Source organism: Panthera leo, chromosome A3, assembly GCF_018350215.1.
Source record: "Panthera leo isolate Ple1 chromosome A3, P.leo_Ple1_pat1.1, whole genome shotgun sequence".
Taxonomy (NCBI): Eukaryota; Metazoa; Chordata; class Mammalia; order Carnivora; family Felidae; genus Panthera; species Panthera leo.
Genome location: NC_056681.1, coordinates 143,764 through 171,560, shown reverse-complemented (window position 1 = coordinate 171,560; position 27,797 = coordinate 143,764). Strand labels below are relative to the sequence as shown.

The 27,797-nt window shown below is 45.1% G+C and overlaps 1 protein-coding gene and 1 long non-coding RNA gene across 7 annotated transcripts in view; both read left to right on the top strand.

Moving 5' to 3' along the window:
* Positions 1–44: 44 nt before the first annotated feature.
* PCMTD2 (protein-L-isoaspartate (D-aspartate) O-methyltransferase domain containing 2) lies at positions 45–22,019 on the top strand. 5 transcript variants are annotated; one of them, XR_006200315.1, is made up of 8 exons: positions 45–184; positions 4,583–4,671; positions 4,849–5,179; positions 8,904–9,006; positions 10,030–10,201; positions 15,852–15,975; positions 17,126–17,215; positions 19,164–19,221. XR_006200315.1 is itself a non-coding variant. In XM_042930350.1 (7 exons), the coding sequence occupies exons 3-7, from the start codon at positions 4,873–4,875 to the stop codon at positions 19,541–19,543; spliced, it is 1,086 nt and encodes a 361-aa protein (XP_042786284.1). In that variant the 5' UTR covers positions 45–184; positions 4,583–4,671; positions 4,849–4,872; the 3' UTR covers positions 19,544–22,019. The 5 variants fall into 5 exon arrangements, 4 of the variants coding, with proteins under 4 accessions (XP_042786284.1, XP_042786286.1, XP_042786287.1 ...); XM_042930350.1 differs by lacking the exon at positions 17,126–17,215 and having other exon boundaries at positions 19,164–22,019; XM_042930352.1 differs by lacking the exons at positions 4,583–4,671; positions 17,126–17,215 and adding an exon at positions 643–767 and having other exon boundaries at positions 19,164–22,019.
* Positions 22,020–23,895: 1,876 nt separating this feature from the next.
* The window catches only part of LOC122215283, a 34,893-nt gene continuing 30,991 nt past the window's right edge, over positions 23,896–27,797 (top strand). For both annotated transcript variants that reach the window (XR_006200314.1, XR_006200312.1), the window contains exon 1: positions 23,896–24,631. This is a non-coding gene — a long non-coding RNA (uncharacterized LOC122215283). The remainder of the gene's footprint in view (positions 24,632–27,797) is intronic.

Sequence of the window (27,797 nt, the reverse complement as noted above, 5' to 3'; positions counted from 1 at the left end):
TAAGCGCCAGGCGGGGGCGCACGCGCAGTCGGGCCGTTGCGCGCACAGGCGCGGTGGGGCGGCTGATGTTTACGGCGGCAGAGGTCGGGGCAGCGCAGCCGGGCCGCGGACGGGCGAGGGGCGCCCGAGGAGCTGCTGGTCGCGGCCCAGGCGGCCTGATCTCGCGGGCCGGCCGAGCCCGGAGGTAGAGCCGCCGCCACCGCCGCCGCCGCCCTTGGCCCGGCCTGCGGCCTGCGGCGGGCGGCGGCGTCTCCCCCCGGCCCCTCCCTCCTCTCTGTCTCCCCTCCTGGCTCCCGGCCCCGAGCGCCTGGACCCCTCCTCCGGGTGGCGTCCCTCTCCGCTCCGGCGTTCTCCTATCCTCTCCCCGCCTCCCCGGCCGTCTTCCCTTCCTGTCTCCCCTCTCCCCGCTCCTCCGGCGACTCCCCCCCGCCCCTCCGCGGGGTGTCTCCTCCTCCCCCCAACCAGCGTTCCCCTCCCCGGGGTTCCCCCTCCCACATCTCTTCCTCCATCCCCCAACCCGACCCGGCACCTCCCCTCCAAGGAGCCCAGGTCCCTTCATTCCCCTGCTCCGCTGCCCGGGCGGGTGGGCGGGTGGGGGGGGGGGGGGTTGTCTCGGGGTGAGCCTTGCGGTTCGCCCTCCAGCGTTCCAGGGCTTCCCGGAGGTCTCCCAGTGCCCGTTGCTGGCGCGCTTGGATTTGCTTGACTCTACAGACGTGCAATCTAATCTGTCCCTAGTTTACTAAGCAGCAAGCGCTTGTAGTTCTAAGGCAAGTCAAGGTTTATCAGGGTTTAAAACAGATTCTACCTTGGAGCTTTTCAGAAGGTGATCGTCTAGGGGCGTCTGGCTGGCTCAGTCAGTTGAGCATGGGTGTAGAGATTACTTAAAATTAAATCTTTAAAAAGAAAAAAAAGGAGGTGATAGTCTGTGACATGGTTGGTTGGCCTTTCCAAGCCTTGGGGATGCTAGAATTGGCACAGAGCCCTGGGACTTCAAGGCATCTGAAGAAGGTCTGTAGCTGGGGAGGGAGAACTTGCTTGGGGTGCCCGAGTTTTGTTTTCTTCCATGGGATGTGCCTCTCAGGTGGATGTTTGCTCGAGTGTTGTCCTCAAAAAAGCTATCTACATCTCTGTCTTTCCCCTTTGTTCGTCACAAACCTGTAATGGTTTTCTTCTTTCTTTTTTGGCAGAGGGGTGGCTGAAGTAAACAACTCTGTTTTGGGTGTTGAGTAGACCGTCCTTCAAGAATTAGTGAAGTCAGGTTCCTATAAACAACTCCCAACTTGTGGCTCTGCTTGGGTGAAGTAGAGCCTTACAGGTGGAATGAGAGGGGACCTCTGAGGTGATGGGGTCAGTGCCTTGACCTCTTGGACCCCCCTCAGCTGTACCTAGCCTGGGATGTCTCTGGGGGTGAGAGGCTCTCCAGGTTCTGAGAACAGTGCAGTACTTGGAATCTAGTTGTTAGAAAGCTTTTCTGTGTGTTCAGTAGAAATGATCTCCATCTGATGTGTTCTGCCCCAGTTATCGGTCCGTGAATATTGTATATGTGGCAGCCTTTCAAGTATTTGAAGAAAATCCCTCTGTATGTATTCCTTTCGAGAGTTTTAGTTTTCAAGATGAGAAATCTGTGTTTCTTTCATTATTCCGCCAACAGGAGGTGTGGTTTTAGGTCTGTTTTCTGCTGGTCTCAGCCTATTAATAACCAACGCGGTTGGACTGGCCCTTGTGGTTATTATGATTGTAAGACACCTTTCAGTAATAACCATCAGGAAACTTTGAAAAAAACAAAGGTTTATTACTTACAGAGCCTGGAAATTTTGTAGCATACCTGGGGCCGCACAGTGAAGTGGGAGGCTGTGAAGAGAGAGATTGAGGGAGCACAGGCCTGGGTTCTGCTTTTATTGGAGTCGAGGGTGAGGGCCTAGGGGTTTCTGAGGCTTGATCTTTATTGGGGAGTTTACAACCAAACTTAAAGCCTGGGAAGAGAAAAGATAAGTGGCCCAAAAGGTCTCATCAAAATCAACTAAGAGCTGATCTCAAATAGAGGATACTCTGGGAGGAGGTGTCCTGGTTCTACCTCATTGAGTGGCAGGAGGCAAAATGTTTATTCCTCACCAATCTAAACTTAGGCACTGGCATTACAGACAAGAAAAACCTCTCACGGCTTACACTGCAGGGTCCTTTTCCTTCGCTCATTTTGCGTATGACATTACCGTGTCCATATTTCCCTTAAGAAGGGATATTCAGGTTGGAACACGACTCTCCATGTGTAGTCTGACAGACCCAGTGTAGACTGGAATCCTGAGCCCCCATCACAGCTGTGCAGCTGTGTTGACCCAGCTATAGCCTCCTTGGTTGTCAGTCACGAGACCTTCCCATGCCTGCTGCTGCTTGAACCATCTTCCTCGCTGTCCACAGGCAGTTGATTTTGGAAGGAGCACTAGGAGAGTAAGGTTGTCCTGTTGGCCATTTACCCCAGAGTAGTGAATTACGTTGAGAATTGCAAGTCACGTGGGTGGTCAGTAATAAGCAGTGATTGTATCCAGTGTGAGGGAGGCAGGTTAGCAGTATCTAACCCTATATAGATGGTCCCATGCATCCTACCGGTGACAACAGGTAGGGTTACCCCATAGTTTTTAGTCTGTCATCTGGGGCAAAGATTACCAATGTGTTTTGTGTTAAAGAATGTTTCTCCCTTGAGAAGTTTTAAAAGCCGCTTTTGGTGTGGGGTGACAAACGTAGGCCTTTGGCTAGACAGTCCTGAGTTTGAATTCTGGCCTTCTTCTCACACACTGGTGTGTGATCATGAGCAAAGTAGCTGCTCAATTTGCCTCATCATGTTGTGAAACCAAAAGGAGCTCCAGTGGCTGGCAGGTGGTACCTGTAAAAAGTTGTAGCTCTTTTTAGTAAAAGGCTAGCTTTTGCATACTTTCAAAGTGAGGAGAAGTTGAAAATAAATGATAGATTACTTAGTGGAAAATAAAATATACCCAATATATAGTTTTTGCTTTCTGGAGATAGAATGATGATACTGAGGTAGAATGATAGAACATTGTATGCAGGGTTAGAGTCACCGTGGAGTATATGTGGTTTCCAGGCCTTTTCCTAAATAGACCTTTAAGCAGCAAATGCAACTCCACTTTTAAGCAGTGACCTAAATTTTCAGATGACTGCCCCAGACTAGAGGTGTAGACTGTCGCCTCAGCACTAAGTGGCTTATCCAAGATTAAGCATGACCTCATTAGCACTCTCCCTGCAGCTGACTTTGCTGGCTGTGGACCCTAACCCTAACAGTGGCTCTGAAACGAGTTGAAATGGGGTGAAAGTCTAGTAATTGGACCACCCCAGTGCTTTGGAAAGTATGACCTTCAGCTCTAAAATCTTGATGAAGACGAATGATCCCAACCATAAATGGAAGAGCGTTTGTGCTAAGCCCCATGTTTTACATATTTTGTGTATGTGTTGTGAGAAGCGGACGATTCGTTGTGTGGTCACTTGTTTTTATTCCTGGAAAACCTCTCCCGGCGCGGTCGCCAGCAGTGTGCGTGTGCGTGGAGTCTCTACTTCTGATGGTTGTCGTTCTGCTGTTAGAAATGCAGACGACTGGGGGGGGGGGGGGGAGGTGAGGATAAACCTTGTGATCATAAATTATGATATAGTATCAGGAAGTTGTCCTGATGCGGAGAATGATGTGGAGAATGTGTCTTTGCGCAGTCTGGTGGTTTCTGTTTTTCCCAACAGTTTTATGTCAGATGTTTTGTAAAACGTTACCATTTTATGTGACGTAAAGTCATTCTTTTCAAAATAGTTACGTGGAGTAAGTATAAAATTGGAGAAGATATTTTTTGTGGTTTAGGAAAAGTAAGACCTCCTCAGCTGGGAGAATGTTATCCCTGAATTAGATGGAGGAACATGGTATGTAGGGGGTCACGCTTTTGTCTTCTCGAAGGCAGCTGGGAGGAAAGTAAGCAGCGGACCTTCTGTTGGTCCGAGGTGGAGAGGTTGCCGAGCATCCACTGCCAGAGGGGGTGTGGGACTTCTAGTGGCAGCTGTAGCCTGGAAACAGATTTTGTACTTGTTACGATAAAATGTCACCATTCGTCCAGTCGGGTGAGAGAGTTTTGTTAGTGGTGTTTTTGCCTGGAATTTGTACATCCAGATATCCGAAAGAACAGACTGAATGGATCGCTTGCCTTGATGTTTCTGTGTATGTGGGGGTGTAGAGTTGTCAGATAAAAATAGGACACCAGTTAAATTTTAATTTCAAATAAGAATGAGTAACTGTAGTATTTGTTGTTCACCTTAATTTCATTCTTTTTTGCTTTTAAAGAATGATTTACCAAAAGTGATCTACAACACTTGAAATATTCAAAGAGAAGCTGGTATTAGCATGATTTTTTTTTTTTAGACATATCTGTGTTCTTTTGTGTTTATATTCAGTGACTTTGTCTTGTGTCCCTGTTAGGGCAGATCTATATTCAGGATAACTTCAGTCCTAAGTAGCTGACTTTGTAGATTGACAATTTGTGCTGAAGTATCGAATTCATACTTAAATGATGTTTCTCAGTGGTCAAATATGTTTTAGGTACCTCAGGGTCATTTGGATTCATTCGATATTATGAACTACAAACTTACTTCTGGATGGATACAATGGAATTTCATACATAACTTTTGGTTCGTTTTTAACCTTCTGAATTTGGCATCCTTGCGGGGGGGGGGGTGGTGGGTGGGTACCGACAAAATACATTCCACGTGTATTATTTTAGAATGCGAAATTGGCGTGTTATTGGAAACTCTGTTGGGCTTTTACCTGTTCCGGAAACAGCTCTTTGGAAACTTTTTCCGTTGCAGTATTGCCTGAGTGTGGTCTTGACGATGGGAGGTGCTGTGAGTGCCGGTGAGGACAACGATGAACTGATAGACAATTTGAAGGAAGCACAGTACATCCGGACTGAGCTGGTGGAGCAGGCTTTCCGAGCTGTCGACCGCGCAGACTATTATCTGGAAGAATTTAAAGAAAATGCGTATAAAGACCTGGCGTGGAAGCATGGAAACATCCACCTCTCAGCCCCGTGCATCTACTCAGAAGTCATGGAAGCTCTGGACCTGCAGCCAGGCCTCTCCTTCTTGAACCTGGGCAGCGGCACTGGCTACCTCAGCTCCATGGTGGGGCTCATTCTAGGTAAACCTGGCGAGAGTGTGGGGCCTTGTCTCCCGGCACTTGGCCTTCTGAGCACTGCCCCCCCCCCGCTCCCCGGGATGGTTGACGCACAGCCATTGGCCGGGCTGGTGGAGGGAGGCCTTTGAGTTTTCTGCGGGGACCCCTCCTGTTCCCATCCCCTCCCACCTGAAGCTCCGCAGTCCGTTCAGCGCACCCTCCTTCTGGACAGCACAGGACCTAGAGAATTCCAGTGGGACCTTACAGTGATTTCCTGATTGACACAGTCACACAGTCACAAGCCTGCCTTGTCTCTCTGTCTGTAAACTGAGACTAATTAAGTTTAAAGTTCCCTGGAAGTTAAAATCGTTCCAAGCAGTCTTGCTTTGCTTTGTTTTAATGCTAAAAGAGTTAATACCTGTAGGTTTTTCTTTGTAAATAAATTCCAGGGACGGGAAGGACAAGTTATCTTATTTGAAGACATTTTGCCTCTTTCTCCAAACAAGTTGTGAGACTGCACATGGGAATCGGCATTTTTGTTGTTGAAACAACAGGGCTGGCTGACAGTTGAGGGCTCAGGTGTCGGTTTTTTCACTCTGAGTGAGGTGGAATGAGTAGCGAGAGCTAACCTCGCTTTAAAAGATTGCTGTGAAGAGGGGCTGGGGCTGGAGGGTGGCATCTGGACCACAGGCCCCAGGTGCCAGGCGTCGTGACGAGACCCGCTAAGGAATATCAGGAACGTGCCTGTGCGCACACACCTCTTTTTTTTTCTTTTTGCGCACACACCTCTTGGTCAAACTGGTGTGAGATTCTTAGTTGGAGATTTCAGGCGAGAGCCATTGCCCTGCAGGCCACAACATTGTTTCTTTGCGGTTGTTACAGACAATCTTAGCAGTAACAGTTGGTATTCAGGGGTATGGAATGAAATTTTTGTTTTTTGGTTTTTTTTTTTTTTAATGTTTATTTATTTTTGAGAGCGGAGTGGGGGGAACCGAGGATCCGAAGCAGACTCTGCTGTCATCATGGAGCCTGACGTGGGGCTTGAACTCACAAACTGTGAGATCATGACCTGAGCCGGACTCAGATGCGTAACCAACCGAGCCACCCCGGCACCCCAAGATTTTTGGTATCTTTGTAAGTTTATAGGCTTGGGAATTTGGTGATGTTTTGAGACTGATCATTTGACTTCAGGCTATAGATTGGTATCTTCAAATTTTTAAATGTGGTTTTTTGTTTTTGTTTTTGTTTTTTTCCTTTTTTAATGTTTGTTTATTTTTGAGAGAGCATGTGAGTGGGGCGGGCGGTGGTGAAGCGCTCTGTGCTGACAGCATGAAGTCGTGAACTTTGAGATCGTGACCTGAGCAAGTCTGACCCTTAACTGACCGAGCCACCTAGGCGCCCCTTGTTTTGTTCTTTAAAGCTGAATGATTTTTGCACGCACTTTGTCTTGGATTTAAACTGCTTTGCACAGGACCCCGGGTTATGTGTCATTCTGGTATTATGAAGGGCAGTTCCCTTCAGTGGAGCAGAAAATGGGGGAGCTAAGGATGATACGATATTTGGCGGAGAGGGGGATGGGGTATCATGTTGACTAGGTTAGAAACGCCATTGAAAATAACTAAGAGCCTCAGGAAAAGAGGGCATATGGTAAGCCTGAGGTGACCTGTTGCACTGGACGTTCCCTAGAAGTCATAAAGAAATGGCTTGTGTTCTCTGAGTCCCCCGTTTGCTGGGAATGTAACTAGATGTCGCAGTGGGGAGAGAGAGACCTGAAGGGGGGGGGGGGAGTTTTGGGGGGTGTAGAGGACACTGTGTACTGCTTGGATGTATCTGAGGGAGGTGACTGCAGAGTTTCCTTTGCTGCACAGACATCTTGGATCTGCAGGGAGGAGGCTGCGTGCACTGGACCGATACCTCTGTCCCGACAGCACGTGTCCTGGGCCTCTCTCCAGCTCATCCGGCCTTTAGGGTTGCTTCAAGCACATCGCTCGAGAGCTGAAGGCCATGCTGGCCACCCAGTACTTGCAGGTGTGAGGTCTGGAGTGTTTCATCTGACGTCTTTGGCCTCAGCTGCCCTTCCACCTGGCCCTGAACTTTCTGCCCTTTCTGCCCTTTCTGCCGCATTCCTGTCCCACTGACCCGAAAGTGCGGTGTGATTAGGGAGTGCAGGGCCCTCATCAGGGGCCTTGTGGTCTGGGTGTAGTGCCACGCCCTTGATGTGTCGTCCTGACTGTTGCTCTGTGTCCCCCCTCCCCTCTCAATCGTCTTGGTATTGGGGTGGGTCAGGAGCTATGGATTAACACTGTGTTTGGTGTTAAGCTTCTTGGGAACTATGTCCCCTATGTGTTACTAGAATGAGCTACTTAATAGGTGTTGACAGAGGGGCGGATGAAACTAGGACGACTGGGAAGGTAGAGAAAGGTTTTCTTGGATTCCGGTACAATGCTGCCAGCCTGAGAGCAGTGGGGGTGGAAGTCAGCGACTGGGCAGAGGGTCTTGAAGTTAGATAATTTGGATTTGATGTTGTAAAGAGTGAAAATGCGACTTCTCAAGTAAGGTGTGTTTTAATGAGAGGATGTTTTGGCCGCAGCTGTGTGTATGACAGGTGTTGAGAGAAGAGAGTCGCAGGTAAGTTGTCCAGGTGGAGGAGAGGGAAGCCTTGGCTTGGGATGGCCGTAGTGCCGTCAGGGGACCAGGGAAGCCCAGGTGGCAAAATGTAACGGTACGGGTGTGCGGATGGTTGCTGATTTTCCCGGATTTCTGTTGGATTGTGGTGTTCGGTGCTGCACTGTGACTTCAGTATATCTGCCTAGTGAATAAGGTATTACGTGCGCCGTTGGTTTTCACACGGAGGCTTTTAATAATGGCAGTGTGACTTACCTCTGGTACACAGACGGGTGTGAGGTGTGGGGCTTGGTGAACCTGTACGTAAGTATTCACGTTCCTGCAAGCACAAAGTTCCGAATAGAATCGGCACCCGGTGGCTGTCATGCTGCCCCTCCCCCTCCAGAAAGGAGAGCACTCTTTGGCCCTCCGTGATCCCAGATGAGTGTTGCCCGTTGCTGACCTTCCTATAAATGGATTCCCACAACAGAGACTCCCCTAGCTGTCTGTGTCCGTGGATTTCATCTGGAGGCAGTTCGATACGGAGGCAAAAACTTTATCGTTAAGTGGGCGTCCACCTTTTCTTACAGCTTTATTTCCAATTACTGACAATTTTCCTTTGGTATAAAAAAAATGTTTCATTGTGACTTGGTTATAGTTTTGTTTTAATGATGATCAAAACCTATTTGTGAGGATTATTAAAATTTTCATGTCTGAGTAGGGCGACCTCTTACGGCAAATAGGCCTGTGTCCGGTTTCATTTGGAAATACATTTTTCTTCTTCAATTCATTAGTGAGATCTTGAATTCCTGGTTGCAGATCTTGTTGTTTTTTTTGTTTTTGTTTTTGTTTTTTTTACATCTTCAAATGATTGAGAGCAGGGAGGCCCAGGCTTTGGAAAGGTGTGGAGTTAGTAATGTCAAAGAAACGAGTATTTACAACGTGGCGAGCATAGTCTACCCTGCATATTTAAAGATTAGCTTTTTGATTTAGGTCCAATAATGTGGCAAGACCTCAAAACCTTGCAAATTTCTTCATGTAATTATACGTGCTGAATCTGGTGCATTGCAATTGAAAAAATAGAAATAAAGAGTAAGAATTTTTGCCCTAGTTCTAAAAGTTTTCTTATTCTGAAACCTTTTAGGTCCTTTTGGTGTGAACCACGGGGTTGAACTCCATTCAGATGTAATAGAATATGCAAAGCAGAAGCTGGACTTCTTCATTCGAACCAGTGACAGCTTTGACAAGTAAGATCAGATACTAACTAGCCTTGGGTTGGTGTGTGAATTACAATTTAAACTTTTGATTCGTTGACAGAAACGAGTTTATTAGTGTTCGGATACCAGCAAATGTGATTCAACTTTGGCAGGAGAATCAGGGGTATATGTATAGCTGTTCTAATTATTTTTTGTTTAAAAAAATTTTTTTTCTTTTAACGTTTATTCAGTTTTGAGAGACAGAGTGTGAGCAGGGGAGGGGCAGAGAGAGAGGGAGACACAGAATCTGAAGCAGGCTCCAGGCTCTGAGCTGTCAGCACAGAGCCCGACGTGGGGTTTGACTCAAACCGTGAGATCATGACCTGAGCCGAAGTCCGGCTCTTAACTGACTGAGCCACTCAGGCACCCCCTGTTCTAGTTGTTTTGTAAATATTTTGTGGTTTTGAGGGCTTTAGGTTTTTTTTTTTTTTTTTTTTTTTTTTAAACTATGATACCAGGGCAAGACTGATTTTTCACCAACATAATAAGAGAAAGGAAATAGAATATTCATTTTGCTCAATTTTTGTGTTTCTGACACAGATAACGTTTTCATCTAATAGTTTCTAGAACAGAATTGTTGCATTTGTCTTTAAGTAGTATATATAATTACCTCTTGCCATTTTTAAATAAGGCATTAAAGTTCTTATTTTAGAGTTTACCATTTTTAGAAACACCAAATGTATTTTTCTTTCATTTTACTCGTTTTTAGTAGATCCTAAATAAGGTAGTCTATAAAAACGGAACAAAGACTGTGATGAATGGAGGTTGGATGATTTAAGCTTGGATCGTGCTTATGGCATTCACTTCCATAATATTTTGTTTGGAATTTCTTGGATTCTGTTAATTAAGAGTATAATTCTTTTTGGAAGTCTGTCTTCTAGCTTCTGGCTCTGTGAATTGCATTACCTCACTATAGGGTTGTTCAATGAAAAACTAATCCGTGGTTAACATAGATTTACTCTGTAGACTTGTAATGTGATCAGTTCAGTTACAGAAAACATTTTTTGCTTCTAGATTTGACTTCTGTGAACCTTCCTTTGTTATTGGCAATTGCCTGGAGATTTCTCCAGATTGTTCTCAGTACGATCGTGTGTACTGTGGGGCTGGTGTGCAGAAAGAGCATGAAGAATACATGAAGAGTCTTCTCAAAGTAGGGGGCATCCTTGTCATGCCACTGGAGGAGAAGGTCAGATCCCTTTCATAACTGACGTGTTTAACTATGGGCCAAGTTCTGTTCCGGGAAGTTTACATACATTTTTCCTTGTATCCCTCAACAATTCCATCCATTTCACAGATGAGGACCCAGGCAGGGACAGGGCATAAAAGCAGCCTAGCTGGGGCCAGGGCAGACCCAGGAAGGCACCCTGGAGCCTGCACTGTAAGCCCTGCGCTCACATCCCTCTGCCTCCTCCTGTTTTCCTTCCTCTCTCCCACCTCCCTTCCCTCCTCCACAGTTATTCTAGTATGCTTATTCTGTTGTTAGGCTCACACGTAAAAATTACTTCCGTAATTCTGATTGTTAGTCTGATTGTTTGGTTCTGTGACAGTGAGCATTCTACAGGAGTCTCTTCCTTAGTATGAACCTTGTCTAAGTCTGCTATTTGGTCATGTTTCTGTGTGCTGTGGATATTGTGCTGCACTGAGGCAAACAGATTGTAAGAAATGAGCAAGATTAATCAAACTTGAGTTGGTCCTAAGGAAGAATGTCTCCATCACAAAGAAGTAGGAAAAATGGAAATGATAAAAATGGGAGATCGTGCATTTTTGTGTGATTTTCTGCAATTTTAAAATGTTAGCATTTATTTTGTTTAAAAAGTAATCATTCATTGTAGAAAATCCAGAAGATATGATAATTAAGAAAAACTGCTTACAATCCCACCCCAAGTGCTGTTAGTGTAGGATTCAGTAATTCCTGAAATTACGATCAAGTAATTCTTAGTGTTTTCGGATGGTCAGCTGGTGTTCAGATTTTCCTGATTATCTCAGAATTTATTTGAATGGTTTATTTGAATAGGGTTTAATTTGATTATATCTTTTTTTTTAATTTTGTCAGTTTTATTAAGGTTCAATTCACATAGAATAAAACTGAACAATTTTAACTGTATAATCCATTGAATTTTGACAAGTGACGACAGAGGTAGCATACAACGCAAACAACGTATAGAACATTTTCTGTTGCTCCTCCAAATTCCCTCTTGCCCTCCTTTTTTTATTGAGATGTAATTGATGTATTAGTTTCACGTGTGCAGCATCATAATTCAACAAGACAATTATGTTTTCATACTGTGCGTTTGTAAGATATATTTGAATGTGCTCCAGATCCGTTTATCAGCTTTGGGCCACGTACAGAGCGTTGTGTTCTCCAGCAGAGCAGTTCAAACAGCAGAGTTCCCAGACCTGTGGTATCAGTAACTTTTCTGGAGGCAAAAATCAACTTACAATGCTGATGGAATTTGTGAGAAACATTTGATTTGTGTCTTGCATTTGGTTGATATCTTGCTCTCTCCTTTTTAAAGATTTTAGTTTTAAGTAATCTCTGCACCCGACATGGGGCTTGAACTCACAACCCTGAGATCAAGAGTCGCATGCTTCACCGGCTGAGCCAGCCAGGCACCCCTGGTTGATATATGTCTAAAGTGTTTCTTATCTATAACTTTTTTTTTTTTTTTTTTTTTTTTTTTTTTTTAACTTTATCCTTGCATTTGTCTTATAGAGTTTCCTACAGCCTGGATTTGGAGATTACATATCTCTGTGGTGGTATCTTACATATTTCTTCTCTTCTCTGTGTTCGCTGTAAATTGCTAATTGGATCCAAAGACTTGCTTAGTTTGCAGTTTGACTCAACTTTTGGTGGGGAGGGAGGGTGCGAGAATACTTACCAGGTATTACAGTGTATGTCCATATACACTCACATCATACCCGATGCCAGCAGTGCAAATGTGGTCCTGATCCACTATTTCATTAAGGGATACAGGATGGTAAATTCTGCTTCCATCATTTCTCATCATTTAGTACCTCGAATACTTTTTTCTTTCTTTTTTTTTTTTTTTTATTATTTTTTAATGTTTGTTTATTTTTGAGATAGAGCGTGAACGGGGGAGGGGCAGAGAGAGGGAGACACAGAATCCGAACAGGCTCCAGGCTCCGAGCCATCCGCACAGAGCCCAATGCGGGACTCAAACTCACGAGCTGTGAGATCATGACCCAAGCCGAAGTCGGACACTCGACCGACTGAGCCACCCAGGCGCCCCACTTTTTTCTTTTTAATTTTCATTCTAATATAGTTAACGTAACAGTGTTACATTAGTTTCAGGTGTATGATACAGTGATTCAGTGGTTCCATACGTCACCCAGTGCTCCCTGAGATAAGTGTACTCTTCATCCCTTTCACCGGTTTCCTCCGTCCCCCACCCACTTCCCCTCTGGAGACCATGAGTTTGTTCTCGAACAGCCTGTTTTATATCCTCCCCACCCCCTTCCTTGTTCATTTGTTTCGTTTCTTAAATTCCAGATATGAGCGAAATCATGGTATTTGTCTTTCTCTGACTTGGCCAGATCTCATTCTTCTTCATGGTTGAGTAATGTCATTTGCAAATACTATCTTCTCCCATTCAGTAGGTTGTCTTTTAGTTTTGTTGGTTGTTTCCTTCCGTGTGCAGAAGCTTTTTGTTTCCATGTAGTGCCAACAGTTTATTTTTGCTTTTGTTTCCCTTGTCTCAGGACATGTATCTAGAAAGAAGTTGCTGTGGCCCACATCAGAGACGTTACCATCTGTGCTCTCTTCTAGGATTTTTATGGTTTCAGGTCTCGTGTTTAACTCCTTAATCCATTTTGTGTCTTTGTGTCACCTTCAGTTACTTTCATCAGTGTTTTATAGTTTTCAGAGTACAAGCCTTTCACTACCTTGGTTAAGTTTATTCCTAGATATTTCATTATTTTTGGTGCAATTATAAATGGGATCATTTTCTTAATTTCTCTTTCTGCTTCATTGTTATTAGTTTTTAGAAATGCGGCGAATTTCTGTACATTGATTTTGTATCCTGCAACTTCATAGTACCTGGAATACTTAAGGAGAAACACCCTCATCATTTATTTGGTTACCCTAGGCACACTGTGGAGGGAGAGGCTGATACATTCTGATTCTTGACTTTTGTTTACTAGTTTCCTCAATAATCTGGTTCTCCAGCATCTGCTGAAGGTGGTGACTGGTAAGATTTTATTTGGTTTTTAGTGTCGGTGTGAATTAATGGATATAAACATACTTAATATCTTAATCGTGCCACCATTCTCAATGAAGCTTAACATGTCCTGTCTTGGCCCGTGGGGACCTCTCCAGCTTGGCTCCTGGGCTTGGATACAATTTCAGTAGTCTGTGATAGTTTTGTTACTTTCTGGTAAGAAAAGATGTTCCACACCCACTTTGTATACATATGTATATTTCTTACAACAAAGTTGGAGCTAGCCATTTCTGAGGATCTCTGTTAATTTTAAGTTCAGTGGGAATTGGTGTTTAGAGAACACAGGTGGGGCCTTTGTGGGAATCTTTGATGCTGGGCGAGTTTTTCGGTGGAACTCTGGAGCTAGGAAGTTCACACACACACACACACACACACACACACACAATCTTATGTTTTTTGTTGGTTTGGTTTTTTTGGACATAAAATACACCATGGATTTATATTGGTACTTCCATCTTGAAGTCAGGGTGAGAGGGTTTTTCTGACTTCTTCGGTCTGCCATGCTTGAAAGTCCCAGTCCTCGACTACGCGGCTCCTTGTTTATCCACAGCATCGGCACCAAGAATTTGATTTCTGAAACTGGGTCAAGATGTGGGCGGGGGCTTGGGGGGTGGGGAGCTTCTTTGGCCCTTATATTACACTAGGGATGTAGAAATTAACATGTTTTAAAGTCACTGGAAATAATGCTTTCCTGTGAGGTTATACCATCAGCCTGACTCACAGCTCATTTGTTTTCAGTTTTTAGGGATTGCCGTTTTAGGTTTTGTAACTTGGTAAAACATTTATAAGATTCCAAAGTTTAAGTAATGAATACTCACAGAATTTTTTTCCCCTCTGTGTTCCCTCTACTTCACCTGTAGGTAACCATTTTGTTTGTTTTTAGTTTATGTGTTTATGCAAAAACTATATAAGCAAACACAATTTTTCATACGTGAAGATATGCACACTTTTTTTCCATCCCTATCCAGACATATGAAATGGGAGTTGATAGTTTGTAAGTTTTATACATCATTTATTGTTCATTTTAGGTATTTGGTGCTCAATATAAGTAGAAATTCTTTTTTGTCCTTATTTTGTTCATTTCAAAATGTTTCTTGGTGGCATATGAGAATGTGATTTTTTGATGGCCAGTTCGGTTCTTTCTAGCTTCTTGCTGTTTCCAAGCAGTGCCGCTGTGACGAGGCTGTGCATATCCATGTTTGTGGATGTTCTTAGTCTTTGTCTATACCCATGACCTCTTCCGGGTGCTTGATTGGAGACTCTGTGTTTTGACTTTGGCCAGCTGCCTTTCCAGCAGCTTCGCTGTCAGCAGCAGAGGAGAGGAGCCATCCGTCCCCTTGCTAACAGTCCCACCTGCTGTTGCTGTCATTGCTAGTAGATTGTTGTATGTGGCAGGGCTGGATGTCCCCATTTTTGCTCTTCTTTCTCAGAATATTGTTTTAAGTACATCTTTACTTATTTTAGAAATCTTTGTTGCATCACAGAAATACTTCAGACCTTTTATTGGAATTGTGTTACATGTTGAATAATTTGAGGATTATGGACATATTTTCAGTATCTGTCTCCTCGTCTGGAATGTAGAATATGGATTTACAGTTTTCCTGAAGGGTTCACACATTATTGACGGATTATATTTAAATGTTTGGTGTTTAGCATAACTGGAATTTCTCCTTGAAAAAAAGTTTTTGAAGAAGAAGTTTATGCTGGGGTACAGGAATGTGAGCGACCTGTTTACCCAGTACATGGCCACTTAATGCTTTCAGTTCCCAGATTCATGACATAGAATCTTAGTTTTCAGAAGCTTTGCTGGCTTAGATATTTTTAGACAAGAGAGCATATAATCTCAGCATGCCAAAGCTGGGCAAAAATAGTACTGTCACCTGTTTGGGTCGTTAGAAACTGGTTACACAGAACACACAGGAGGGCCACGTGGTCTAATTAGGCTCTTCCTGTGCTTCTAAGACTGCGATTCACTGCAAATCTGTGTGTTTTGGTGGTGATGTCACATAGAAATTTACATAAACACCGTAGTGAGGAGAAGCTCCAACATACCCAAGGTGGCATGGTCCCTTCAAGGAAGTCCTGGCAAAACTGTAACAGTAGCTTTTGTTTTGTGTGTGGTCATGTTGCAAGAAAGTCTTTTTATTGTTTCTGTTCTGGAAACAACAGCCTGGTATCCAGTCTAAACTGAAGCATTATAGGTGGTCATGAGTGTCTGTAATGACTTTGACTTTAGGATGTTCCCCACCCCCCCTCTGCCCTACTTTTGCCCCCAACAGGGACTCTCGCAGACAGCCCTGGGAAGTCATCTCATCTGATTGTCTCTTCTTGTTATCCTTTGACTTCTTTTCTCTAACGTATGTATTTCTTGTTAACAGAAATTCGGTCTAGAAGCTTTGAACATATTCAGGCGAAACATATTTGCAAAGATTTTAATAAGTACTGTGTACTTCCTGCCACATCACATTAGGGGCCCCTGATGTCAGGTTCTTTCATTGTTAGCGTATCTGTGTTTTTTTAGTTTACGTGTAGGAATGATTAAATATAAACTAACAGTAGCCAAATTTTTTGAATATTCTCATTTTCTCTTTGGGATAGTTGACTAAGATAACACGAACTGGTCCTTCTGCTTGGGAAACCAAAAAGATTCTGGCTGTTTCTTTTGCTCCTCTGATCCAGCCCTGTCATTCAGAGACAGGAAAATCAAGACTTGTCCAGTTACGTAAGTACAAAGATCTTCACTTACCTTTCAGATCTTTTAAAAAATCTCGTTAGAATTTGAAGAGAAAGAAAAATTTTAAGGAGGCTTTTAATATTAAAGAGGATTCTGAAGCCTTACAGTTTTACAAATGGTTTTTTACGTATTGTAAAAATCATGATCTGTTTTTAGCCTGTTTTAGGTTATTTTGGCCTTCTTTTAAATCCACAGGAGTTATTTCTGGTCATGCCATTGGAAGCAGAAGACTCCCACAAAAGGGAGTTAATTCTGCTACGTGGAAAGCTCTTCCAGAGAGAGTGTGTTCCCAGTACCGTCGAGCCAGAGGGCTCTTGCTGAGTCATGGGACCTTGTCCTCCTTGGGCCCACCTCATGGGCACACGTCTCAGCCGGCTGGCTGGTGTGTGGTGGGAGGCTTGCTGAGGAGCATTGACTTGACTAGGCCTGTGCCTGCAACTCCTTCAGGATGTAGACCCAGAAGGAGCAAACATCGGGGCTGGCGTTCATCCAAATACTGTTTTCTAGTTTAAACAAATTTACATAGCAGTGAGAATTGCAAATGACTTATTTAAAATAAAACTATTCAGCATGGTTTCTGCATTCCGATCATTTAGAAAATTCGGAAAATGTACAAAAAGGAAAAATAGTAACCATGATCTTACCACCCAAAGGTAATACATGTGTTGGCAAATTCCTTGCAGGATTTTTTTATTTTTTATTTGTGAGGAATCGTTTATCGAACAGTAATGCTCCGCCTTTGTCTCTGCTAAGTGGAGGTCACATGCCATAGATGTGGTCCTTGAAATGTAACAAACAACAGTAGAATATAGACAGTGCCTGAGAGGGGCCAGGGAGGGTTTCACAGAGGATGGGACCTTTCTTTGTGCTTGGTCTTTCTGGGTGAAAATGAATTCTCTGAAGAGAGAAGAAAGGGAGAAAAAGCATGAGCAGAGGCCGATGTGGACTTCCCACATGCCCACTCCCTGGTGTGGTCTGAGTGAGGGTGTACAGGAGACGCCAGCCCAGTACGTAGGTTAGACCTGAGTTTATCATGTGGGCTGTGGCGAGCCACCAGATAGTAGAACTAAGGGATGTGGGGCATCTGCCTTCTTGATTACCCTTGTGGCCGGCTGCAGGGTGATTTTGTCACATGCAGGCTCTCTGAAAATCCCACCAGGATAAGCTAACATTGCTCACAGTTGGCCGGAGCACTCCCTTCCAGAATGCTACCTGAGTAGCACCAGAGGTGAGGGCATAGTTGGAGTATCTATGGGACCCGGGGTGGGGGGGGGGGGCAGGGGCGGGGTGTTGAAGACAAGTCTCTTGGTGTGAGGGCTTGATCCGATCTGGGTAAGAGTTGTGGTGACACGGGGGCGTCTGGGTGGCTCAGTCGGTTAAGTGTTCGACTTTGGCGCAAGTCATGATCTCACGGTCCGTGAGTTCGAGCCCCGCGTCGGGCTCTGTGCTGACAGCTCGGAGCCTGGAGCCTGCAGCCTGCTTCCGATTCTGTGTCTCTCTCTGCCCCTCCCCTGCTCATATTCTGTCTGTCTCTCTCTCACAAAATAAGTAAACAGTAAAAAAATTCAAAAAAAGTTGTGCCAACATGGAGGGCACCCTGAGATGCCAGCTTTGAGGCTAGCGCTTCAGAGCAAATGCTGGATGACGGGTAATCACGTGATGCTTAGGGTTCCTGAAGCGAACAACCCAGTTGTTTGTAACTGCCTCTTGCTGGGCTGGAGTTTTCTGGACTCGTAAAGTTGTGTCGAGGGAGACCGTGGCCTCTAGAGTAGAAGGGACTCAGGGGCAGGCACACAGGGCCTTTCTGAGGAAGGATGTGGAGCCTGAGGTGTCCGGCATCTGTTGTAGATGGGGGTCTGTGGGAGGCTTGGGACCCCAGTCAGGACTGGAGCAGAGCCCTAGGAGCCGTTGCCCAGTCTTTGTTACTCGAAGCCACAGAATGGATGCCGAAACAGAGATCGATAGGCACACGGAGAGGGGGAAGTGGTGGGAATCAGGGAACACCACTGGCCTGGGTGGAGGAGGGAGCTCACAGGAGAGGCTTGGGCCTAGTTAGTTCCCTGCAAGTGGGCGCCTCGGGGGGGGCGGGGGGGGGGAGCCAGGGAAGCCAGAATGTGAGTCCTGGAGGTCTGGTGACCTGTGAAGGAGTCCGTTCAGCAGACTGAGTGGCAACAGCCCGTGAAGAGGGAAGGGAAGGGAAGGAAAGGCAGGACGCGCTGAACGGAAGGTCGTGATTTCGGTGTTGCGGAGTGGGGCAAGTGCTGGAGCCTGTCCCGGACGAGAGAGGGGACAGTTGAGCAGGAGAGGAAGCCTGGTGTGGACAAAGGGGAGAAGGTGCTGAGAGCCTCCAGCAAGAGCACTTTCCAGGGCTCCTGTGGAACAGTGAGCCTCGCACGGAATTGTGTGCAGGCCTCTCTGATTTGGGTGATAGATGTTACAGACAATCTAAGAGCCCCCCTAGATTGTAGGGGGCCATCTCTTTTGGCAGAAGCTAGGTACTGGAGGGAAAAAAGTGACGCTGCCTTTCAGTATAATGTACTTAAACACACAGCCCCTCATTCCTCTCCCTTTGAGAAAAAAGCTCTCCTGTTGCCATGTGCGTACTGCCTGCGTTAAATTGAGCATTAAATTGAGCCTGCGTTAATCACCAGATTCTGTTTTTCCTCAGTATGCTTTGGAGTTTTTGTACTTACTAAAAACGTTTGGATTTGCTGTTCTCTGCTTAAATCAAAAAAGAGGAACTAATACTCAATTTGTAAAGTACTGTGAAAATATTAAGATAGACAAAAGAATTCTGGAGCCCTACATCCTCTGTGTTTCCACTGGATGAGCTAGAACCCACGAATGAATACGTAAATAGAATAATGAACCTGGCTGTCCAGGAAGCAAAACACCGTAGCCCAGGGTTTTCCCTTGCTTCTGACTGAATAGCCAAACAATCTCGATCTTGCTTCTGTAAGTTCAGGGTCGATGTATTTGAAAATATCTTTTGAGAAGGACCACATGCATGCACACTAGAGCACTAACTAATTGACTTTGCCAGGAACGCTCTCTCGTGCCTGTTCTGTGAATACGCCAGTGAATGACAGTGACGTGAAGACTTCCCAGGGTTAGGGCTCTGTGCTGTCCCGGTCACTCTCAGACAAGGTTGACACGTCTCCTCCTTTGCTCCGCAGCGCCGCTGGCCGTGCGGAGCCTCCAGGACCTGGCTCGCATCGCCATCCGGGGCACCATTAAAAAGGTCATTCGTCAGGAAACGGTGAGCAGCAGCGGAAACGGACTAAAGAACACTCCGGGGGTGAAACGAAGGAGAGTGCGCCGCCGTCGAATGGAAACGATCGTCTTTTTGGACAAAGAGGTTTTTGCCAGTCGGATTTCCAGCCCCTCTGACGACAACAGCTGCGAGGACTTGGAAGAGGAGTCGCGGGAGGAGGACAGAGCCCCCCCGCCCGAAGCCAAGCCAGCCCCACCGGTGAACTTCCTACGGGAGAAGGTCCTGAGCCTCCCTCTGCCAGACCCCCTGAAATACTACTTGCTCTATTACAGGGAGAAGTAAGTCTGTGGGAACAGGGCACCGAGGCAGAGCTGATGCTGTGCCTGCTGTCCCCGAGGGGTCGCCCGGGCCCGTGCTGTGGGGAAGGAAAGTGCTCTCCTCTCGACCTTCCTGTCTTTAGTTCGTTCTTGGTTTTCCTGTAGAATCTCCATTCAGTGGTATCATTTCGGTAAACATAATCTGATAAACATAAAGCGCATAGGAGAAGGTTTTCTCAGAAGGGAGAGCATCTCTTGAGAAGGGTGTTTGCTTTTTGTTCTGATGAAACTCCGACGTCTGCCTGCAGAGACCGCTTTGGTGACCGTCTCCCACTCAAGGTAACCTACGAAGACTGAAGTTGAAAGGAACCTGTGTTGCTTAGAAAAAGTGAAAGTGCAAGTTTGCAAGTGTGTAAATCTTTTCTGGGTGTGACGCACCTGTGTCCACGTTAGCACTTTATGGTGTCAGCCTCGTAATTACTGGCGCTGAGCTCCCCTAACCCTTTTAGTTCTCTGGATGGGGGGAACGTTATTGAAAAGCGCTCCCTTATTTTAAATAAATGTAATTAGATTGGATGTGGGTTGTCCATTGTAGTTTTAAAAGAGAGAACTTTGTGATGGGGGAGGAGGAATAAAAGTATCAAACTGCCAGATGTCTTTCTGGGATTCCAAAATGATTCAAGGGATATCTTCCTGACGCCTTTTCTTACCTTTAGAAGAACCAGTGTCAGATAATCCCTTAAAGAAAATACTCGAGAATGAAACGAGCGTTGTGCGCAGTGAGCTGCCTTACTTTCACTCCAACGGTGGGGATGACCGTTGACGCAACCTTGAGTATGTTCATGGGTGTCTAGGGCACGGATGTGCTCGGTCCTCAAAACAGGTGGGAAGCATTAAGGCTGCAGGAAATACATTGCAGACAACGTCACAACAACCTGTGCTGTTTTTTCTTTTTTCCTTCAGTTGGCTACTTTTCTGTAATCACATTAATGATTAACAGATTTTATCTTTTATAATTCTGGAGAAGAAGATGTGTTCGTTTTCTAATTTTTCTTAATAACAAATGTATGTATCTTAGTAGCTCCATTGCATTAGAATAACAGTCTAACCCCAGGGGCTTGTGGGTTCTACCTTCTCTAGGCCCTTTGTGTTGACAGGTTTCTGTGTTTACCAAGTTCCAAAACATTGGTTCTTTTCAAACTTGCTTTTTGTGCCCAAAGAAGAAAACAGTGGTATCAAATGTTAACAATAGACCCAAACTCAGAGTGCTGCTGTGGGATCAATCATCCAGATTTTATGACTGATTTTATCCGGTGTTGCTGAGCTTGAGTGTGTCTTTGTGGTTTCACCAGCTGAACTGAGTTCTGCTTATTTATTTATTTATTTATTTATTTATTCTTAAACTTCTCTTCTTTTTTAAGTAATTTAATCATTTTCTACAGGATACTGTGTGCACGCAGAGCTGGGAAAATATGTCTGTTGCCCTAGATCTGGAAATGTAATTTTTTATAAAGACAGTGACTTCACAGTTGTTCTCAACCTGGCTTCTAACGGAAGGCTGGGCATCGCTGTCTCAGAAGCGCCCAGTTTACGTTTACTTGAGGACTTGACATCACTTAGTGGTGCGCACATCTGTGCCGACATCACGCTGACCGGAGTGTACTGATCTCTGCGATCCACGGACATTCGGAGCATAAGGTCAAATGCATATTTGTGAAATCTGTCACACTGGGTGGCTTGACTAAGTTCTTTTCCTATAATTGTACATGGGTTTTATTTATTTTTTAAATCACATTTGCCTTCACGCTAGACTGTAAAGCCTCTTCACCGTTCATAAGACATGTTTTTCCCTACGTAGGTTAGACCTTTGCTAACATTTGTGTTCGTATTTACATGTTGTCTGTTTGCGATACTTAAACCAGAATTTGGTTAAAAATATATATATAGATGTAATATATGTGAAATAGTTTGGTGTTTATCTTATACACGTAGAGAAGAATTGTAAATGGGTTTTCCCGGGCCGAAGTGCCCCTCCCCAGGGTCCAGGATGATGCACTGCTGTCTGTTCCCCGACAGATGGATTATGTATAGTCTGTGTGGCCTGTAACCTCTGTATTGTAAACCACGTTCTAGACAGCTGTGGACTTTTATGTTCTGAGGAGTATGTATTTCTGTGTGTGATTTGTGTCTTGAAAGTAGTAAAGCCACAGACACGTACACAGCAAATGTCAAATTTATAAATATCAAGGATGCGGTGTAAAAATCAACTGTGTATGTAAGAATGCTTTTGCCAGTCTGGACCTTTCAGGGAATTAATGCCAGAAGTTTGAAACCAAGATTTTCATGAGTAGATACACATTGGGTAAATACAAAGGCTATCAATAAACCTCGTTCAGGCACTTCAGCCTTCTTGGCATGGCTTGTGTTTCCTGTGTGGGATTGAAATTCTTGACTACATGTTTTCCAAAAATCTTTAAAAATAAACCTTTTCTTTATTAGAATCATGTGTTTTCTTTCACTGTTGTGTTATGGCTTCATTCTGTACCATGGTAGTACACTTGGGGAAGACGTGATTTTAAATGAAGCACACTTAGGGGCGCCTGCGTGCCTCAGTCGGTTGGGTGTCCGACTTCGGCTCAGTTCATGATCTCACGGTCTGTCAGTTCGAGCCCCGCATCGGGCTTTATGCTGACGGCTCAGAGCCTGGAGCCTGCTTTGCATTCTGTCTCCCTCTGTCTCTGCCCCTCTCCAGCTCGCACTCTCTCTCTCTCTCTCTCTCAATCTCTCTCTCTCTCTCTCTCAAAAATAAAATAAAAAAAAGCACACCTAGTTTGGATGGCGAAAACAGAAAAGTGACAGCTACGACTCCATGAGAAAGTATGTGTCTGAAGCATGTTTGTGGTTAGTTTCTTGGCACAGTTTTCCTATTTTGTGAAAATGTTAACAGATAATTGGGTTAATGGTCACATATCTTCCATGGCAGCAAGGGGTGAGGGTTAGGGTGATGGTGAGAATTTCGGGTTTAGAGTTAAGGTTTGGGGTTGGGGTGCCAGGGCCATGCGCTAGAGTTGGCGCCTAGTGTCAGGATCTAGGGTCAGGGTGAGGGCCAGAGATCAGAAGTAAGGGCCCAGCGTTCAGGGACAAGGTTAGGGGTTAGTATTCAGGATCAGACTGGCTGCTGACCGTTGTCCATCTGGACTGCTAAAACGGAACCGTATTTTGGTATTTTTGGTGGCTTATAACCAGTAGAAATCGATGCCTTACAGTCGTTGAGGCTGGAAGTCTGAGATGAGGGTACCAGCATGGTCAGGTAAGGGCCCTGTTTGTACTGGCATACTTCTCCTCTTTTGACATGTAGGGGATGGGTTAGGGTCTCTTATAGGGGGAGTAATCCCATTCGTGAGGACCCCACCCTCATCACCTAATCACCTCCCAAGGGCATCCTGTTCTAACATCATCACATCAGGCATTAGGATTCCAACAGATGAATTTGGGGGGAAACAAACATTCAGATCATAGCACTGATGTAGGAGATAGATGGAATTTTTTTTTTTTATAATTGACCTTTACTTAAAAAAAAAAAAAACAACAACCTCTTTTCCCAGTCAAGGTACCAGAATGATGGGCTCTATCTTAGTTGGAATTTCCAAATCGTGGCACTGAATTTCAGAGATTAACTGGATGTGCCACGAGGGGCTAAACTGTGAGTCGGGTGTTCCCTGTGCCACAGCCCAGCGGACAGCAGGGGGCACCCTAACCTGGCTCTCTGACCTGAAGGAGATCATAACGTATCCTGGCCTCAGAGTCAGACCCACATCTTGATGGGGATGATGGGCTCCAGGATGCTCCTGCAGCTTCGGGACAATTTGGGGCAGTGAGGACAAGGCTAGGAGATGGTTTCTGTTGGCATCTCCAATGAACTTTAAGAAAAAAATGTTTAATGTTTATTTATTTTTGAGAGATTGACAGAGTGTGAGCAGGGGAAGGACAGAGAGAGTGGGAAACACAGAATATGAAGCAGGCTCTAGGCTCTGAGCTATCAGCACAGAGGCTGATGGGGGACTCGAACTCACAAACCGCTAGGGAATGACCTGAGCCGAAGTCGGACGCTCAACGAACTGAGCCACCGAGGTGCCCCAGTTAAAAAAAATTTTTTTAACGTTTATTTATTTTTGAAAGAGACAGGGATAGAGTGTGAGCCGGGGAGAGGCAGAGAGAGAGGGAGCCACAGGATCTAAAGCAGGCTCCAGGCTCTGAGCTGTCAGCACAGAGCCCGACGCAGGGCTTGAACCCACAAGCTGTGAGATCGTGACCTGAGCCAAAGTCGGAGGCTTAACCGACTGAGCCACCCAGGGGCCCCTATGTTGATAGTTTTTACGTATCATGGGGAAGAATGTTATAGAGCCCACTGTCTATGTGCTTTCAGTACACATTTCATTCATTCCCAAAGCTGCTTAGGTTAGCACTTTCTGCCCCGGCACCTACAGTGAGTTTCTTCATACATTTCTAGTACAGTTAGATCATGTATCACATTCTGTATTATATCTTGTGACAATCCCACATCCTAAATAATTCAGTTGGATAATCATGATGTAGTCTTTGGGCTGGAAACATCTGAGTTTTGCCAAATGCGTAGTGGCACATACCTATCACTAAAATATACGGAATACCTTGAACTCTAACTGCATGATCTGTTTATCATCTCTGTAGTTCTGCCGTTTCCAGAATGTCCTATGAACGGGGCCATACAGTACGTAGCCTCTTCAGACTGGACTCTTTTACTTCGCAAAATATGTGTAAGATTCATCCATGTCTTTGTAAGGGGTGATGGATCATTCGTTTCTACTGCTGAGTAGTAGTGCATTGCATGTATAGGTGACTAAAAATAATTTTTCTTTACTTTTCTAGGTTCTTGGCTGAGACTACTTCTTGTGATAAAAGATTAACAGGAGAAAAACAGAACTGTAATTGCGTGTATACATCTTGTATACGTGGGACATACTCAGGAAAACTGATTAACTTCCCAAAATGGCTGAAGTAATCACTTGGAATGTTTCAGTAGTCGGAAGGCCAATTAAGGGAGGCTATCAGACCAAGCAAGAGTATATGAGGGGTAAGGTTGTTAATCAGGTTTAAGTCCAGAGACTTTGTTACAAATGGAGCGTTCCTTTGTAAATGTAAATTTTTTCTCACTAAAGGACAACTTTTATTCGGTTTTCAGAGATTCTCCTCTGTCTTCTGTCTGTTAAAATCGATTAGCCCCAAATAATACTTGTGCCCAAGAGACTTATCTTGGGCATGGTGGCATATTCTGCTTCCTGTTTGCTTATGGATTCATATTTTGAAGGACATCCTGATTTCTTGAAGACTTTTGCCATTACGAATAGAGCTGCTGTGCATAGCTGCATGCGAGTTTTTGTTTGGAAATAGTTTTTCAAAGCAGTTGTGTGAGTACCTGAAGTGTGATGATGGTTGATTCTTAAGGCAAGACTTGTTTAACTTTGGGGAAAAATGCCAAACTATTTTCTGTTAAACTTAAAAATGAAATCGCCGATTATTTTACCAGCAAAAATGGGTTTATTTGGGAATAGTTGAGAATTTCAATCCAAGACAAGCAAGCTTAGGCAAAACCATAAGCAAGCACACGGAACAAAGCAGAGGAGCATTAGTCTTCTATAGAGGAAACCGAGGAAGTTGGGAGGCACTGTCCTAAACAGAAAGTTCACTGGCGTAAACTGGGGGCTTGATGTGTAGTGGCTTCTCATTGGCTGACCTGTGACAGTCTGTCATTGGCTGAGCTGTTGTCTGGGGAGGAGGAAACCTTTCTTCCTCCTGCTAGGATAGTAAAATGGTCCCGTTGGGTCTGCAATTGATGTAGAGCGGTAGGTGTGAGAGTCTCTCCTGCCAAGCCTTCCTAGACTTCATTTTAGTGAGGTTTCCTGTTACTAGTTTTCACTTCCAAAGTGGCTGCACATGCATTTCCCAAATGAAGGAGGGTTCTTCTCATTCTGCACTCTCTAACAATTGGCATTGTCAAATTTTTTTTGGAGTTTAGCAGTTTTAATAGGTGTGTAGCAATTTGGAATTTCCTAATGATACATGGATGTAGAGCATACTTTTGTATGCTTATTTACTATCCGTCTATTTTCTTTTTGGCCAGGTGTCTCTTCAGATCCTTACCCATTCTCATTTAGGTTGTGTGTTTTCTGATTGTTGACTTCTGAGAGTTTTCTGAAAGTTCTTAATGTATTTTGAATACAAATCTGTTATCAGATGTGTGTTTTGCAAATATTTCTTGCAGTTTGTAGGCTTGCCTTTTGGGTCTCTGAACAAGGTCTTTCATGGAGTAAAAGTTTTAATTTTATAAAGTTCACATTGCCAGTTTTTTTCTTTTGTGGATTGGTTTTGGTGTCTTAAAACCCCAAGGTCATGTAGGTTTTGTTTTATGTTTTCTTTTTGATATTTTGATAGTTTTGCACTTCTAAAAAAATATTTATTTCTGAGAGAGCGCAAGCGGGGGAGGGGCAGAGAGAGAGAGAGGGACAGAAGATCTGAAGCGGGCTCTGTGCTGACAGGCTACAGCAGCGAGCCACATGTGGGTCTGGAAGTCACGAACTGCCAGATCATGACCTGAGCCAAGGTTGGACACTCAAATGACTGAGCGACCTGCCTTGACAGTTTTGCACTTGAAATGGATCTGCAATTTTGAGTGAAATCTGGTGTAAGTTGCGAAGTTTGTGTTTATATTTCATTTCACCTTGTCTTGTTTCGTTTCATTTCATTTCATTTCATTTCATTTCATTTCATTTCATTTCATTTCATTTCATTTCATTTCACCTCGTTTCGTTTCATTGCGTTTTGTTTCCAATTAGTTGTTCTTTAAGTATTCCTGGAGAAGTTGGGGGATATTGGGCTCCGTTTCAGTTTGAGTTTCCAAAGTTAACGGATTCACCTAGACTAGAGGTAGCCCAGTGAATCCTGCACTGCCTTCACTGCCTGCAGGGGGCGCCAGAGCTCAGCTCCCTGACCTGAGTGGCGCATGCGCCGCCAGCCGGCCACCTTACCACCGGCACAGACTGGTGTTCCTCCTCCTCGGGACCCGCTGCGGGGTGGGTGGGCGGGTTTCGGGAGGGGAGAATGTGGGGACTTGTCCATGCTGACAGAAGCCGGGTTTCCTGAGGACCTGCTGTAGGGGATACGGGCTGTGGAAATGTCACAGTGCAGTTCTGGGTTTGTCGCTGAATAATTCTGTACTGGACATGAGCCCCTATGTCATTTATTCTTCAGACCTAAGCAGTGGGCCCTACTCAAGCTAGAGCCATGGCTAGGATCAGGGATCAATTGAGCAGGGTGGCAGTGGCCAAAATGCCGGCCAGTGCAGTGATCTGCCCAGAGGGTTGAGTGGAGTTCAGTTGTTAGGGTGTGCATCAGGCTTAGGAGTTGCATTTAGGAGCCAGATGATGGGGTGGACCAGGGTTAGGTTTGGGCTCAGGATCCCCTCCTGCACCTCCATCCCAGCCTTGGAGATATAGCAAAATTCTGGGTTCCTCTCTGAAATATTCTGTGCTGGTCATGGTCCCTAAATCTGTTCTTTCCTCAGACCTAGGAGGTGGAACCCCTTTAGGGCCAAGCCATGGCTAGGGTTAGGGTGAGGTCCTGGGAGGTGGCAGGGGCAGAACCGACACCAGTTCAGTGGTCTCCACGGAGGGCTAAGTTGAGGGCGTGAGTTAGGGTGTTGGACAGGCTTAGGGTTTGTGACCTGGGAATGGCTGATGGTATGTGTATTCCAGGTTCAGGTTTTGGCACAGAATCCCTTAGTGCAGCTCCATTCTGACCCTGGAATTGTCATGGTGAATGCCTGGATTCCTCTTGGATAATAGGCCCCAAATTCATTCTTTTCTGTGCCCTAGGAGGTGGGCCCCTTTAAGTCCAGAGCCATGATTAGTGTTAGGGTTAGGTCCCAGGACCTCAGAGTCTGACCACCAGGGGCTCAACCAACAGCACTGCAGTGATCTCCCTGGAGGGCTGAGTTGAGGGCACCTGTTAGGGTTTGGGTCAGGATTAGGACTGGGTTCAGGACCAGATGACTGAATGGGCCTGGGTTACGTTTTGGCTCCACATCCCCATCTAAGCTCCATCCTGGCCTTGAAAATGTTACTGTGAAGTTCTGCATTCTTCACTGCAATATTTTGTTCCAGTCATTGGCCCCAAATCTGCTCTTACCTCAGACCTAAAAGGTGGGCCCCCTTAGGGCAAGAGCCTTGGTTATGGGTAGGGTT

Coding starts and splice junctions, on each gene's coding strand:
- PCMTD2 (XM_042930351.1), top strand. CDS start 4,873: ATGGGAGGTGCTGTGAGTGCCGGTGAGGACAACGATGAACTGATAGAC. Junction 9,007..10,029: donor ACCAGTGACAGCTTTGACAA/GTAAGATCAGAT, acceptor TTTTGCTTCTAG/ATTTGACTTCTGTGAACCTT. Junction 10,202..15,851: donor TCATGCCACTGGAGGAGAAG/GTCAGATCCCTT, acceptor TCTTTGGGATAG/TTGACTAAGATAACACGAAC.